The sequence below is a fragment of the Molossus molossus genome, unplaced genomic scaffold (assembly GCF_014108415.1).
Source record: "Molossus molossus isolate mMolMol1 unplaced genomic scaffold, mMolMol1.p scaffold_m16_p_21, whole genome shotgun sequence".
Classification (NCBI taxonomy): Eukaryota; Metazoa; Chordata; class Mammalia; order Chiroptera; family Molossidae; genus Molossus; species Molossus molossus.
In genome coordinates this window covers 45,191,982-45,208,969 of record NW_023425357.1, presented here as the reverse complement: position 1 = coordinate 45,208,969, position 16,988 = coordinate 45,191,982, and the positions used below count along the sequence as shown (strand labels likewise).

The window sequence follows — 16,988 nt, the reverse complement described above, 5'->3', positions numbered from 1 at the left end:
ATGGAAAGCAACAAGGAAGAAAAAGGCCTCTGAATGAACAGCTGAAGAAAAGATCTGGGTTGCACCTGCTCCCCTGCCTCTTCTGTTACCTTCTCTCCTATAGAGTCAGTTTATCTTTCCATGGGCTCCTGTCCTTTAGCCTATTAAAATACAGGATGGCGCAGTAGTAGGTTTACAGTTGTGAGTACACAAAAGTTTATTTTTATATTATTATGTATTAATTACTGTATTATTTTCCATACAAACAACTGTAAACCTACTGTTGCCCCACCCTGTATATACTTTTCTACTGTATTTGAGGGATGATGGATATATTTTTTATCTTGATTATGGTGATGGTTTCAAAGATGTACACATAGGTCAAAACTCACCATACTGTCTACTTTTAATGATGTGATTTAAAGCTATGTTAATTACTTTTCTAAAAAAGATACAGCTCGTTCTAGATACACATCCCTCCCCAAATGTTATATCCAAATTTCTAGAAAGAGTATACTTGTGTCTCCAACTCCGTGGCTAACAGACACTCTTCAACCTGTGCAAACGGCACCTGCCTTTCTTGTGAAACGACTCCACAAAAGGTCACCAAGAACTAATTAACTGCTAGATCGAATGGACTCTGGTCCTTATATTACTTGGTTTCTTTGCATCATGGACACTATGACCACTTTCTCTTTTGTGGACTCTGTCCTACCTGGGCTTCCATGTCTGCATCTGCCCTGCTTCTCCTGCCTCTCTTCTCACTCTTTAAGGGTTTCCTTTTCTGTTAGTTTGCTAAGCAGAGTTCTGTTTTACTCTCCTCTTAGTTTGTCTTCCCGTGGGTAAGCTCATCCCCTTTTATGGATTTCTGCTACTATCAATATGCTGAATATAAATACTCAGATTTTTAATTCAGATTTCTTCCCTGAATTCCAGGCCCACACATCTAATGGCTTGCTAACTCCTCCGTCCAGATGTCCCCAAGGCACATCAAACTCAATATATCCAAAACAGAATGTGTTGTATTCTCTTCCAGTTATTCCTGTATTTGCCTCTCTAGTGATGGTGTTTGCATTCACCAAGCTGCCTAAGGTGGGTACCAGAATCGTCCCAGTTCCTCTCCCCACACCTTGTCATCAATGCTGTTGCCTAAGTCCTGATCGAATCTGCCCTCTCCGTCTGCACTGACACTGCCTCACTCACATGCCTGGGGCTGATTACCCAGGTCACTCTGAAGCCCACGCTGCTTCCTCCTTCATATCCGACGCCTTCTTCCCCACACCTAAAGCACAGTCTCCAAATACAGTTCTGGGGGTGTTACCCCTACTTTAAAAATCTCTCCGAGGTTCTCGGTAAGATTCCCACTCTTCGGGATGGCAAACAGGGTCTTCACACGTCCTGAGCCTGGGGTCCCATTCGGTGGCTCCCCAAGTAGTTTCCCAAGCGAATGGCAGAGGCCCTTTCAGGAGCCTGTCTCCTGCCTGGAAGGCCTTCATGCGCCTACTTCGTGGTGAGTGCTGTCACCTCTAACACTCCAGCCCGCGTGCGGAGTCTTCCCCGAATCTGCAGGTGTCAAGAGGTGCTCTTTCCTCAGTTGTTCCGTATCTTCTGCATTTTCCTAGCTCCACGCTCTCCACAGAAAACTATCTACTTCCTCGTTCACATCTTGTGAGCTCCCTGAGGGTGGTGCCTGAACTGTTCTCCCTGTTTGTACCCTTACTGCCCAGCACTTTGCTTAGGGTGCATGAGGAGCTTGAGCATGTTTATGGACTGAATCAATGAATACAGGGAACAGACAAAATATATTGGTAAAGATTTAGTAAGGCTTGAAAGGAATAAAATCCCAAACTCTGTGACCTCCTTGTTATTCTGGAAAATTCCATCAAGCAAATTTTTATTGAGTACTACGTGAAATAAAAGGTACACACTGCTCTGTGACTTCTGGAAAACCCTGTTCAGTTGGATAAAGATGTTTATTGAGCCCTTCTACTTAGAGCAGTGGTTCTCAAAGTGTGGTCTGGGGACCCCTTAAGGTCCCTGAAACTGTTTTGAAGGTTTGTGAGATGAGGATTATTTAAAAAATAATCCTAAGATGTTATTTTCTTTTTTCATTTTTATTCTCTCACGAGTGTATAACGAAGCTTCCTAGAACCTACATGATATGTGATATCATAACAGATTCAATACAGAAGCAGATATAAAAACGGTTTATATACCTAAAAATCATTTTATGTGATATAACAGCTGTTTTCTATTATTAAGATAGACACTAAAAAGATTTGTAAAAATGTTAAACAATTTAAAAAATTAAAAGAAGATTTAAAACAATGTCACTCTTCTCACTACTTTTTGGTATAGAAAATACTGCTTTAAAAAAATAAATGCTGTAATTTATGTTAACATGCAATGGGTTTATTATTATTTTGGCAGGACTTAAAAGAAATATTTTTAAATTTCTCACCTTTAATTTCTAGTATGGTAAATATCATAAGTGCAACCCATTAAATAAAAGGCCTTTGGGACTCTCTCCTCAGGAAGTCTTAAGTGTAAAATTACTGCTGGCATAGATAATTGAATTAAGCATTGTATAGCAAGGGACATGAAAGAGAGATAAAGTCTTCTGATTGAAGAACCTATCTTTTAGTCACAAAGAATATGCAAAGCTCCCCAAACACAGTTTCTGAGTACACCAGAGTGAAACTGGTGAGTGCTATTTTTCAAAGTACAGACTTGTACCTGCATCTGAATGGCTTGGAGTTCTTTCTAAATATACTGAATCATGGGCCCAGGTCCAGGGGGAGGGCTCAGGAAGCTGCAACCGAAACAAGTTGTCCCTGTGGTTCTCATCCTTGCTACAGTTTGACAACCACTGCAAGGGCATTTCCAGTAGAGGAATGGGAGAGGAATGGGAGCCAGCTTCTGGCCCAGGCCTGCACTCGGGTCTGAAGCAGGGAAGGGTGTAGCTTGCAGTTAGGGGAGAAAGGAGGTTCATGTGGAGTAGACAAAGGCATGGTGATGGGACTGAGCAAGAGGGATCCCAAACAGCAAGCAGGCTCGTTTGGCTGATGCACAGCTTCCTTAGAAGAGAACTTAGAAATCAAGCGGTAAATTTAGTCTGAGATACTGTATGGAGTACTTTGAGATCCTGCCTGCAAGCAACACTGAATCAAAAGAGCGGTAGAAAATGACTACAAATTCCAGACTAGAAAACAATCAGATAAAAACAGCCTTTCTGGTGCATTATTATTATAGTTATAAATTGGGGGAAAAAATGGCAAAAAGCTATTGTGAGTGTAGATTTGGATGACATTTTCAACTATTATAAAATCCATCATGTGCGGACAACAGCAAATTGTACACGATGTACCTTCTAGTTTCTGGATACGTGCAGCTCTGATATCAAGAAGATGAACATACTGTTCCACTTTGAGTTCATAATCTTGCTGCAAATTTTCCATCTTCTGGGTTACTGCCTCAACTTCCATCTAAAAAAGAAGAGATAACAAGTTTTAACATTTATAATTAGCTCCATTTTCATTTCTTTTTTTTTTGTTTGTTTTGTTTTTATCCTCACCCGAGGATATTTTTCCATTTTTTTGTACAGATAGAGTGGGAGGGAGAGAGAGAGAGAGAGAGAAACATCGACGTGAAGGGACACATCGAGTGGCTGCCACCCGCACGACCAACCAGGGCCGGGGACAAACTGCAACTGAAGTATGTGTCCTTAGCGGGAACCGAACCCGGGTCTCTCCGGACCGCAGGCCAACACTCTAACCGCTGAGCCAAACCGGCCAGGGCAGCTCCATTTTCATTTCTTAAGGCAAGTATGATTTGTGCATTTTCTAGATTCTGGAGATACCAGGAGTAAGAACCCAATTTCCTGACCTCAAAGAACTTACAGTTTAGAAAAACATGTGTAAAATTGTTCATAAAATCAGAAGTAAAATCAACACGATCCAGATTCCCTTTGCTGAGACGTTCCCGCGTTGTGGTGCAGACCGTGGCAGGGCTTCCGCATCACTGCAGCCTGTTTACAGGCTGCGCTGACACTCGTCGGCGTGCGTTCATTGCTGCCATTTGCTCTCTAAACTCAGGAACTTAAAAAAATGTATTTGGCCCTGGCCGGTTTGGCTCAGCGGTTGGAGCGTCGGCCCACGGTAGAGAGACCCGGGTTCAGTTCCCGTCAAGGGCATGTGTCTCGGTTGCAGTTTGTCCCCGGCCCTGGCTGGTCGTGAGGGTGGCAGCCACTCGATGTGTCCCTTCACATCGATGTTTCTCTCTCTCTCTTTTCCTCTCTCTCCCTCCCACTCTATCTGAACAAAAAATGGAAAAATGTCCTCAGGTGAGGATAAAAAAAAAAAAAAAATGTATTTGGCCCTGGCCGGTTTGGCTCAGCAGTTAGAGTGTCGGCCCATGGACCAGAGAGTCCTGGGTTTGGTTCCCGCTAAGGGCTCGTACCTTGAGGGGTTGCAGTTTGTCCCTGGACCGGTTGGGGTCCTATGCGTGGCAACCAGTCGATGTGTCTCTCTTGCACTGATGTTTCTCTCTCTTTTCCTCCTTCTCTCCCTCCTGCTCTATCTGAAGATAAATGCAAAAAGGTCCTCAGGTGAGGATAAAAAAAAATGTATTTGTTTTAAAACTATTTATTCTAAGTACTTAGTTATAAGGCTAACTTCCAGGCATGTGATAACACATGACCATGGATTATAATGTGATAATACATGATATTGTTTAGGAAAGTAAATCATTTTTAGGACATTATAGTAAACTTATTCTCCTAATTCAGTGTATTACATTACCTGATAATCTTTATTAATTTTATGTTGCATAATTAGCATGTTCCTTGTCTTTTCAAGTTCTTGCACTGTTTCTGCATGAGTTGCTTGCAGCTCTCTCATGGAGTGTTCTAGATCTTTATTAATTTTATTGTCTACTTTCTCTAAAAAGGAAAGGTCTCCATTTCTTTGTGATTTTTGAGCCTAAAACAAAAACATGTTTTATTATTGAAACACGAGTTTCTAAAATGTAATCATGTGATTTAATATAGATATAGCAAGGAAAACTCATTAATTGAAAACAGATATATTTCCATTTTCCATCAGGAATAAAGTAGTCCTCATATAGAAAATATATCTGGACAGACATTTGGAACAATTATAGAGAATTCAAAAATCAGTTTATTGCTTCATGACATAAAAAAGAAATCATGTACATTTATTTCTATTTCTTCATTTGATTAAAATCTACACTGTGATGATCTCAAAGGAAAGAAATGCATTTCTCATGTCTTCTTGTAAACAACGGAATACCCCAGAACTGGAAAATATCTTCTGGTAACACATAATTCAGTATTTTACTTAAAATAATTGTGTGTACCAAGGTCTCTTAGGACAGAAAATTGTTGATTAGTTTTGTAGTAAGGCATGTAAAAGTAAAATGTTTGTTACGGTTGGACAAAGTGCTTTAAACAAGTTTTTAAGGTCTACTTTAATGTGATTTTGATGTCATTATGAAATATGTATGTGCTGTAACTAAATGTCACCTGACCACTTGTCTGAATAATTCATTCTCCAAGTATGAGGGTTATAGATGAGGGTCTTCATTAAGCCAGAACAGTTATATGTAGACATGAAATTCATGGTGAAGTTCAAAAAGTTACCTTTATAAGCAGGAGAGCTTCGCTCAAGTCATCAGCATTAATATCACTCTCCTGCAAAAGACAAAGTAAAAGCTCACAATGAGATATTAATAGAAAGTACAACAGACATTCCAGCTATGCAGATTATCCTCATGGAACATAAGTTGCCTGATACCACAAATTAATAAATGAAGTAATGTATTTGTATCCTTTTTCTTTCTAGTATAGTGCTTTCTCCATGCATGAAATATTTAGATAAAAATCTGGAGTTTACTTCCTAAAGAAGAACATAGTTTACCTGGTTGTAAAACTTCATGCGGTTTTTAAGTTCATCAAGTTGTTGCTTTTGTTCCAGACAGCGTAACTGTAGCTCTCTATTTTCTTGAACGAGTTTCTCATTCTGGTCTTAAAAATAAAGTCGACACAATCAGAAAGGTCTGAGGGAATGCAGTTCAAGGACACTTTTACGTGCATACACCTCCTGGCACAGCAGGCTCCGCGGAGCACTGCCCTGGGCAGGGAGGAAATCCAGCTAGCACCTAGACAAAGGCAGCAGGGAGTGAGAATGGACGCATGCTCTCATGTGTCTGCCATATGATTCACTGCTTATCAAAAACTGAAGACGTAAGTTTGCAGTATTAACACAAGGAAATTGTGGCCTCTGGGACTTCAAAGAAGCACTCTATCTAAAATACCTAAGAAAATAGGTTTCTAAATCTATGACTTTTACTTACTTATTAAGGGTCCTGAAAGGCATGCAAAAAAAAAAAAAAAAAAAAATGTACCTTTCAGTTTTTTGAGTTCCTTGAATTTTCTTTTCCCAATTTAACAGAAAGTCTTTTTATTCAAACAAGGTAATTTCTCTGGTAATAACTAAAGCCATAATTTTTTTTTTTTTAATCCTTACCCGAGGACACTTTTCCATTTTTTGTTCAGATAGAGTGGGAGGTAGAGAGAGAGAGAAACATCAACATGAAAGGGACACTTCAAGTGGTTGCCACCAGCATGACCCAACCAGTCCGGGGACAAACTGCAACCAAGGTACATGCCCTTAGCGGGAACCGAACCCGGGTCTCTCTGGACCACAGGCCAACGCTCTAACTGCTGAGCCAAACCGGCCAGGGCTAAAGACATAATTTTAATCAACTGCACTGTTAACAAATCTGTTAATACAGGAGAAATGAATTCTCAATCAGTGCATGGTAGTGTCAGTAACAATTCCTGTGTGTTCATGAGCTTATGCTGTCAATCAGAAGGCCAAGGGCTCAGAGCTACTGTTACGAAATGGAGGTTGGTTATGTTCCTCTGGGCACTGGTTTGCTAGGGCCCACAAACAGGGGTTTAGGGTAGAGCTACCGAGGAGAGTAAATCCACACAAGGATTAATTTTTCAGACCCTGCATTAACATACTTTAAACTTAAAAAAAAAATAGCATAGTAGCTAGATAACAAATTTATTTTTTAGTCTCATGTTCTTAAGTGTACTCTTCAACAGAGTTCATCGTGGTGGTCAAGCATCCTCCATTTGGGCTCCCTGTGGACTAACCCTAAACCACGTCATCCAAAATGCCTGCACTAATTTCATCCTACTCTCAAAGATTTATGTTTATCATAAGTCCTCAATTCAAGTTCTACATTCTTGATTCCTTTTCCTTCAAAAAAAGAAAAGTCAACACATCTGCCAAGAATTCTTTACATGAGTACATTTGCACACTGACTGCATTTTATACAAAAATATGTTTCTGACATTTATAACACTTTCGGTTTCCAAGTTAGAAATACTACATGTAAGTAAAAATGGTAAAATACACCATTTAAAAGAAATGGAATAAATTCGAATATTTTCAATGTCACATATTTCTTGGCAAACTAAAAAGCAAACAAAAAATAAAAATGAAAACAAACAAAAAAACACACAGACTATGACTCTTGGGGATGCAGAAAATTTTTGATATCAAATTTATACATTTTTCATATTGATAAAAGGTTATCCTAGAGTGTCAGCTGCTCATATTTAGTGAACAAAATGAAAAAAGTTTTAATGTGAACAATACTTGGAAAACTTGAAGATAAAGGTGAAATGCTTGTCTTTAAACTAAAAATTAGGATAAACAATAAGTATGAATTCTCATGAGAAAAAGTTGCCTTTTGTTTAGAGAGTAGAATAAGGTGGAAAGCTTTCTTTGATGTGGATTAGAATGATCGGGTAACAGAAAGAAGGTAAATATAGTCAGAAGGATATACAAGCAAAGGTCCTGAAGATAACATAACTTCCTTCTGTGGCCAGCAAAAATTTCAGGGGTTCTGAGGGTGAGCCAAAGTATCAGGACAGGACTGCTCCCAGCTCCTCTGGATGATTATTTCTGTGCTTTCGTTTATTGTTTCAATTTTTCAGAGCAGGACCCTAACTAATAATGATATACTAGTATGTATAAATAAACTTATTCCAATGATTATTCTTTTACTGATTTTTGTTCCAACAGCTATGTCCCCTTATGTTCACTGATATTTTTAAAACTGGCATTATTAGTAAGAAAATCACTTAGTGGGAGAAGATATTACAGAATACCAGTAACTTCCTCTCTATTGAATTTTATGTAGAATTATCCACTACATTTTCCTTTTTTAAACTGTTTATTGGGAGACGAAATAGTTCAAGGAGGAAAAAGACTTGCTGAATTATAATATGAAAAATCAAAGCACCCTGTACAAGATGAAAAATAACCTCCTTTGCCTTATGATGTGACAAAAAGCAGGTTAAACTAAACAGCATTTTATTCAAATGAGATAACATTTCACTCTTTTAAAATTATGTTCTTCAAGCACATCATTAATAAGCAGATGCAGAGAACAATTCAACTAAACAATTTTCAGAACTCCTCTGTGTTAATATCTTCAGCTGTGATCAATATAACCATATGCATTATGCTGAATTATGCATTTCAGCTAAAGATAGAATGAAACTTTCAAAAGCAGGCCCTTAAACACATGCAGTTAATTTAAGCATTAACCAAATGCAAACTGCATTTACATATCCTTCCCCCACATATTCACACAATCTGAAACTAATTTGTACCTTGAATAAAGAGGTGAGTATTCTCTAAAAGTAACCTGCCAGTTAGATGAATGACTACAAGAAGCCAGGGAAACATCTTCTGGCAAAGAACACTTGATACATGAAAAGGTAAATGTGTGAAGAGACTTCAAAGCAAAATTTAACAATTTCAAAATCTGTTACACAAAAAGGAACTTTCTAAACATTAAAAGATTTCCTTCAATAGGCAATTTCAATTTTTGGGGTCTTTGTTTTCCTGGAAAAAATGGCTACAGGCTGTAATATTTTTCTTATAATCTTTTGTAACATTTCACTTAAAAAAAAAAAAAAAAACACACTTAAATCATTAGACCTATAAATTTTAGGTATTCAAGCAAAAATAACTTAAAATAACAGTTGCAGTAAAAATAAAGATTTAGTTCAGTAATATTTCTTTAGAAAATAAATAAATAAATGTACAAAAGTTTGTTCAGAAAAATTTTTATGATACTTAAAGAACTAAAGTGATTTAAAAATTCATTAATACAAGATTGTTAAACAATCTATGATACATTCTCACACTGAAAAAACTATGACAACTATTATAAATGATGGTGATGTGAATTTATATTTATACTTAAGGAATGATTTCACAATATGGTAAATAAAAAAGCATGTTATAAAACTATATACATATAGAAAACTCTGGAAAGACATACATAAAAATATTAGTAGAGATTATCTTTAGGGTTGTGAAACAGTAATTAAAAACTTTTTTTTTTGGTTTTGTTTATTGGACTTTTTTTTTTTTACGATGTGCATGAGTTATTTCTATTATTCAAAAAATCCAAAAGAGACATAAGAACCAGCAAAAAAAGATAAAAAATGAACTAGTTGAAATAAAATAACTTAGCAATTATAGCTTTAATAATTTTAAGAACCCTCAGAATTGATTCAACAATAGTTGTTGTTTTTTTAAAGGCCACCAAGATTCTATCCCCTTAAGAAGTTTCTTTCTGGAGATCAACTCAGATGTCTAAAGATAAGAGTTTTAAATTTTTTAATAACTAGGGAAGTATAGAAAGCACAGAAATAAGAAAAGTTTATTTCATTTCTCTTTCAAGAATGAGAAATTTATATGTTTTTGGAAAAGAGAGAGGGAATACAGAGTACTTCCACTTCCTTTAGTGAGCAAGAATTTATTGAGCAACTCCTAAACAAAGCACTCTGTTACATACTCAACTTTGCGTAGCAAAATCAGAAACTGTATCTCTGACATCAAAACTTTAAATATCCAACTGGTCAGAAATCATGTCACCATTTTAGTCCACTCACAATCTTCCAAATAATCTTTCATCAAATTTAGTCACTTGGTAAACAGAAGTGTTTCCCTGAAATTAAGACTACATCCATCATAAAATGTGTTCTGTTTCAAACTTCTTAAAATGTTAAAAAAGTCAGACCATAATTTTTAAATGTTATCATTTATAAAATGCATCCCAATTTTAGATATGTAAAAATGGGGAAAAAAAATCTTTCTTATAGTTAACGAAATATAGCATTGTGATTTAAATCAATATATAGAGTACTGACTAAATATGTAATTTTAAAAAAACTGGGTCTGCATTAAACTTTTAAATGTTCTTATACAATGAAACTGCAAATGTTCCAAAGCAACTTTATTGTCACATCCCTTGGTTTACCTAGTGGATGAGAAACATACATCATTTGCAGCAAATAATTCAATTCCCCCGTTGTGCATTTGTGTGTAATGTGTGTGTAAGATACAGTAAATCGAACATCTATTGTTAATTATTATTTTACTTCTATGAGACAAGATGGGTGAGATCTGAGATGCATAACATGAATCTTACTAATGATTACTATTCAGCAGGGACATGTCCCTCTTTTTTGCATGATCAGTCCTTGTTTTTTATACACAATATAAAAAACAATGAACAGCAAATACATACACACACAACCTCCCTTTGGTACTCCTGTTCTTTTCCCACCTCTCCCCATGCACCAACTTGAATTTTACAGCAGAGACATAGAGACAAGGTGTCCTGGCGTGTAAGTTCCTGTCACAGAATTAGGCATCTCATTATTAGAGCGACCTCCTCAGTTGGACCCGTCAAAAATAGCAGCTCCTGCCACTCTGTTATGCTATACTACTTTGTTCTTATTCTCAACACACTGGCCACTGCTGGGCATATTACATACTTATTTAATTACTGTCTGCTTCTCCCTATTGAACTGATGCTGCATGTGGGCAAGGCCTGTTTTATTCACTGTTGTATCTCCAAAATGTAGAACAATGCCAAACAAATACTGGTGCTCAATAAACACTTGTTGATTGTTAAAGAAAGGCTCAACATTTAGGAAAATTAAACATAATAAAGCCAACATGAATAAGAATAAGTCTGAGAAAAAACAATTCCTTTGGCCTACAGGCTAGGACGAGTGAAAGAAAGTTTGAGTGACCGATACGCTCATGCAAGGGGATGGCTGTGGATGCGGGCTGTGTCTCCCATACTCACAGGCTGTCTCCCCCATACACAGCAAGGTGCCGTGCCTGGCAACACAGCAGGCACCACAGTGAGTCCCGACTGGGTCAGTGAGTACACCGAGTCAAACACAGGTCTGAAAGGAGGAAGTCAGTAGTTGTTTCATATGTACCTCTTTCAGTTTTTAATCTGTCGAGGATTTCAGTTTTGTCTGTTAGGTCAGATTTTAAGGCCGTCTCGAGCTGAGCAATCTGTACTTTCAGCTGCTGTTCCTTTAACTTCCATTGCTCTTCATGGGCAGCACTGAAGGCACTGTAAAACACACAGGACATGCAAGGAAAGCTTGGAAATCAGCTTCAACCGAAAATAATAAAGAGAAAAGCTTTTAGTGGCACAGAGACCACTGTCATCATGTCTTAGGAATTAAGTAAACACATGCTGGTCTGCTGCTGTTGAGACCAGGCGCCTTTCTCAGGCTGCGGTTAGGGAACATGAAAGAGTCTGTGGGATGAGCAAAGGCACTGGCCTTAATTTAGAGCTCTAAAGTCAGAAAAGTTGGCAGTGTGCAGCTTTTGTGGGACTAGTGAAGGAATTCAGATACTGTACGTGCTCCAGAGAAATCCGCAATTCCAAACCTCAGCGAGCGGCATCGAACAGGACTATTCTCTCCCACGTACAAACCCTCTTCCTAGAGAAAGGGGATCTGATCTTTAATTCTAGGATCTGTGATAATAACATAGTCACAAAATACTGGCCACAAAGTGACAGCATATTGAACAACAAGGCGGCACTTCTGATGTTAAGAAGTAGTGATAAAGCAGTTTTGTCCTAAAAACAAAAAACAACAGGCTTAAGAGCAAGTTTTACTTGTAACACACTATTGGGATGAAAACCCAGTAAGAATGCCCTGATAAGAATGACAAAGATAGAAATATTGTCCCTCAATAGAAGTGTAGCAGTTTAAGCTATTGTTAAAATCTACTAATGATTGAGATTTGAAGAAATAGTTGAAAAATAACTAAATGACATACAGAAGGTATACACTACACATTTATTTAGGACAGTGGTTCCCTACTGCGAGACCAGCTACAGGAGAACACTTGGGGAGATTTCAAAACGAAGATCCTGGGGCCCAGGAATTCATATTTTTATAAAGCTCCCAGGTGATAGCCAGGTTTTGAAAAAAATGATCTTGATCTGTATTTCAGCAGAAAACTATTATCTGTGAAGCTTGATATGACTGAATAATTATCAGCAGCTTCGACTTTTCTACTTATTTGAAACCAGGTAAATGAAACAAAAATTTATAAAATTTGGTTTTGTAGTGATGATGAAGTAAATGAAAAATAAATTTGTTATTGAAAATTGCCTTTAATGTTGCTCCCAGCTAGACTTGAGGTTTTTATACCAAAAGAGATACTTTTCTGGGAGGCATGGCTTTAAAAAAATTGTGCATTCATTTTACATTTTGAATGTTTTTACTGCATTTAAAATAACATGACCTTAAAAATAAATGGAATTCTAGAAGTTTTTCAAAATATGACATCTGTTTCACCTATCAGTGTTCTCCTTTCACATATGGAACCTTAGAAAATGCATGGGTCTGATATACCAATATTTTAAATTAATTTTTAAAAAGGTACAATTACCTAGACTTAAATGAAATCCAAATACAATATGTACTTTAAACACTAAAGTCAAGAATGTTCCTTTACATTTTCATTTTAAAATAAAGAACAAATATAATTTATGTCTGGTCAAATTATATATCCCAAATGCATACATATAAATGCATGCATGCATGCGAGTGTGAGTGTGTGTGTCATATTATTGAAACCATGTACTACCCGGAAAAAAATTAGCATGATGAAATAGGCACAACTATACATTATATCAGACGCCAAAAATTAGAAACAGTAGTGTTCCAATAGCATTAGTACCAGCAAAAAAGATCACCAACAGTTAATCTGGCAGAAACATCAGAAGCTGTATGTGTTTAAATTAAGAACAATTTAGCAGCCTAGTTTTTCCAAACCCACAAAATACTAGTGTAAATCAGCATAAGTCAATCTGAATTTAGTCCACTGTTCTCTTCCCTCTAAATTTAGGATTACATTCCACTGGAGTTTCATGAGGAATTCCTTTTGAATTTACTGTATTCCTCTACGCTTGGAGCCATCTGTGTAGCTATAAATGGTGAACCACATCTGGCTCCATTTTCTTTGTAAAGGCTGTGTACATGATTAAATCTGCATATGAGCACAGTCTTTGAGAGCCTTTTATTCATGAAAATGTCTTTGTACATTGCCTCCAGTGACAATTGAGGGGAATCATAGCTGGTCTTGGTGCACATTTCATTGTTACGCTGCGTTGCAGAAGTGATAAAGTATCAATCTGCAGTGGAATGTCCACTGGTGCCTGTGGGTCAGCACAATGGAACCCCCTCCCTGCCCCCGCAATCAACAGAAGGGTAAGATCAAATTGAGCTAAAGAATTCATCTCTACCCGAGGGTCTTTGTTCTTACAGGAGAAATGCCATTTATTCCAATGTTCAAGGGCATCCTAAGGAGACGTAAGTATAAGCTCTAAATCACCCCTAAAGAAACCCATAGGTACTTTAGTTAGGGCCTAATGGAAATTAAGTACATATTTACATCAAGATATTTCACTTATTGGAAGAGAAATGATGGCCCAGACATACTCAGTGTGATTTCTGTGAGGCACAAAGTGCTCCTATTTGATCACGTGGGCTTTCATGATTCCTGGAAGGCTGCAGGGGACAGGTGTTCACTTTACAGAAATGGAGCACAGAGTCTATGGGTGGTCAGCACTGCTCCTTTAAATTTTGGATATTAGATGACTATCACATTGTAAGAAGTTAATTCACCCAATTCTTAAAATGGTTAATGTCATCTTCAAAAACTAGACCAACTCTTTTTTAAAAAAATAGGTATTAGGTTAGTAGTCTCTTGTGGCGTTAATACTTAAAGTGACCTTTCACAGATTCTTTGGATCCAATCTCAAATTGACTGTCTCAGAATTGGATAGTTGTGGGTGAAGAGGTTCCAAAGGGTAGTAAAACCTATGTTTTCTGTTTTCCAGGTTATTCATATACATGATCGTTGAAGGACTATTGCATTCATTAATTACATCACCCTAAAACTATACTAACTTCAAAAATAGGATACAGCTTTATGATTTTATAGTATAGAGTTTCTCCCTAACCAAATAAAAAGATGTAATTGCAAAAAATTTATTCTGAATTTTTAAATTAACATTTCTTAAAGCTATGCTTATTTCTTGGCATTGTATCAAAAATATTTGAGCATATTAAAAAAAGGCTCATACCAAATACTAACATGAGGATTTTATCTTACCAGATGATTCTCTAATATGTCATATGTCAAGTAATAAACACATTAAAAATTTCATTTGAAAAAGGAAGATGAGAATGCAATCTGCAAATCACATTTTTCTCCTGAAACCCAGCCAATTTTGGATAACAAACAAATGCTCTCCTTTTGAAAACATGCTATCACTATGACTAACCAAACTGAGAGTGTATGTAGTTTCTGATGAGCGTTAGTTGTTGGCAATGATGAGTAACAGTGCCACACAACATAAGGGCTGTTAAAAATCTTAGGAATGATGCTGATACTTGCAGTTTGTTGAGTTTTGTAGTTTCTCCAACTTCTGAAAACATGTATTTTTAAAAATCCTATTAGAGAATTTTATAGTTCTATTTACTATTGTGTGTGTGCTTGCTGGGTTTTGTGCTTAAGTGACATGCTTTTTTTTTCGCGACACAAAATGTTATGACACTCATTACACACATTCACTTCCATATGCCTGACACAAAATTCAATGCAAGCAGCATAATGAAGTCTGTTCAATGTAACAGAAAAAAAAAAAAATGTAGCTCAAGCATAAAACAAAGAAAAAAACTTTCAAAGTTATATTTACACTCTTAGATCATCTTCTAATATGGAAAGATAAAGTTTCATGGTGATAAAGTAAATATGAGAAAAACATGTCTTTCTCAAAATTCCATTTATGCACTATTCCCAACTAAGTTTTTTATTCCAAGAAAGTATATTCAGTAAATCCCCTAATTGGGAGGAAGTAGAAAATGTCGAAGTAATAGCCAAATGGCACTTACTCTCTTATATTAAGACCACGTTAAATTATTTGAAATTATAACATGTTGAAGATAAAATCAATAAAAATTTCTGAACATATGGCAGTTCTGTTATTCCATGAATGTTTCCCTTTTTAATACACAGTTTTCCAATCCAATTAAAATCAGAGAGATAGTGAAGCACAGGGGGGAAAAAATCAAGTTTCAGAATCAAAGAATTGGATTTTAGTCCTGTACCAGAGTCTCAGCAATGCCCTGTGACTCTGTACGAGTCTCAATGTCCTCTTTTATAAAATATGAGGATAACATTTTCTCTACCATTCAATATGGTGGTTGTGTGAGCTGTATACTGAAATTTAAAAATTTCAAACACACGGCTACTAAATACTTAGGCATAAAACAATATAAACCTATGCACTGTTATATAGAGATGGAAATTAAAACAAGAGGCATCATAAATGCTTCAGGTAAAATTAGTTAGGGCTGAAAAGAGGGACCAGAACAAAGCACTGGGGCCAAATGATCCGGAAGGGGGTTGAAGACAAATCCCACATAAAGGTTTTTAGCCAGTTTATCCTTGCTGGAGAGCCCCAGGTATTCTTTTGACTGGTGTTTGAACCTGCTATATGTAACCCTCAGTATAATGAGCCACTGTACAAAGATAATCAGCACTAGCAGGTAAACAACATAGATATATACCACTGGATGATGCCTAACATTAATCATATATCTTTTCAAAGTAAAAATGAAGAAAACCCTATCGCTACACTCTTTAGGTATGATTTAATTTAAAAAATATAAATTTAGTTCAAACATAAGACACAGTTAAAAAGTTAAAAGACATATCTGTAGATGACTGTTTTCTATTTTATGATCAATAGAAGGAACTGCTGATATCAGCTCTAACATACATTTCAATATATATAGATTTTACTTTCATGAAATTGTGTATTTATCATTTATTAGTATCATATACTAAATACTATTTGTATCACTTAACTAAACCTAACTGTTTCTAACATAAGTAGAAGAGATTATTAAATACCTTAATCATGAAGCAGATAAAAACAAATTGAAACAGTTATTTAAAATTTATCTTGACCTAAAGATGCTTGTGTTTCTCTTTATAAGGCAGAAACAAGTGTAAGTGAACACCTTTGCCTCCACTAAATAATCACTCTCAGCTCACAGGCTGGGTAGTCCAGTGGGGAAATAAGGGCTTGGAGAGACCTACGGAGGCTCAAATACAAGTTCTATTATATCATAGCTTTAAAAACGTGGGCAAGTTACTTAATTTGTTTTATTTTCATTGTCGGCAAATGGGCATTTACAATGCCTACATTGCCAGGCTTCTGTGAGGAATTCACAATAATGTATGTAGAGTATTTAGCACAGGACCTACTAGCTCATAGTCTATATTCAATAAACGACAGCAGTTATTACTGGTAACGAAGTAATAGTTTTCTTAGTGACAGATTACCACTCAAGTGAAAGAACTTATTTATCAATGCCAAAAAAGCTTATTTTCCTTTGTAACATATATATATATATTTCTTGCAATCATTCATAACTAATTCTTTTTATTTATTTATTTTTTATTCTCACCCGAGGACATTTTTTCATTTTCTTTTGTTCAGATAGAGTGGGAGGGAGAGAGAGAGAGAGAGAAACATCGACGTGAAAAGGACACATC

The 16,988-nt window shown here is 36.4% G+C and overlaps 1 protein-coding gene across 1 annotated transcript in view; it reads right to left on the bottom strand.

Moving 5' to 3' along the window:
- Positions 1-16,988, bottom strand: part of RPGRIP1L (RPGRIP1 like) — a 98,956-nt gene that overhangs the window by 53,483 nt on the left and 28,485 nt on the right. The window contains exons 10-14 of the mRNA XM_036275838.1: positions 11,330-11,469; positions 5,916-6,022; positions 5,639-5,689; positions 4,779-4,958; positions 3,347-3,464 (exon numbers count right to left, since the gene is read on the bottom strand). Of these exons, the coding sequence (XP_036131731.1) occupies positions 3,347-3,464; positions 4,779-4,958; positions 5,639-5,689; positions 5,916-6,022; positions 11,330-11,469 (596 nt within the window). The remainder of the gene's footprint in view (positions 1-3,346; positions 3,465-4,778; positions 4,959-5,638; positions 5,690-5,915; positions 6,023-11,329; positions 11,470-16,988) is intronic.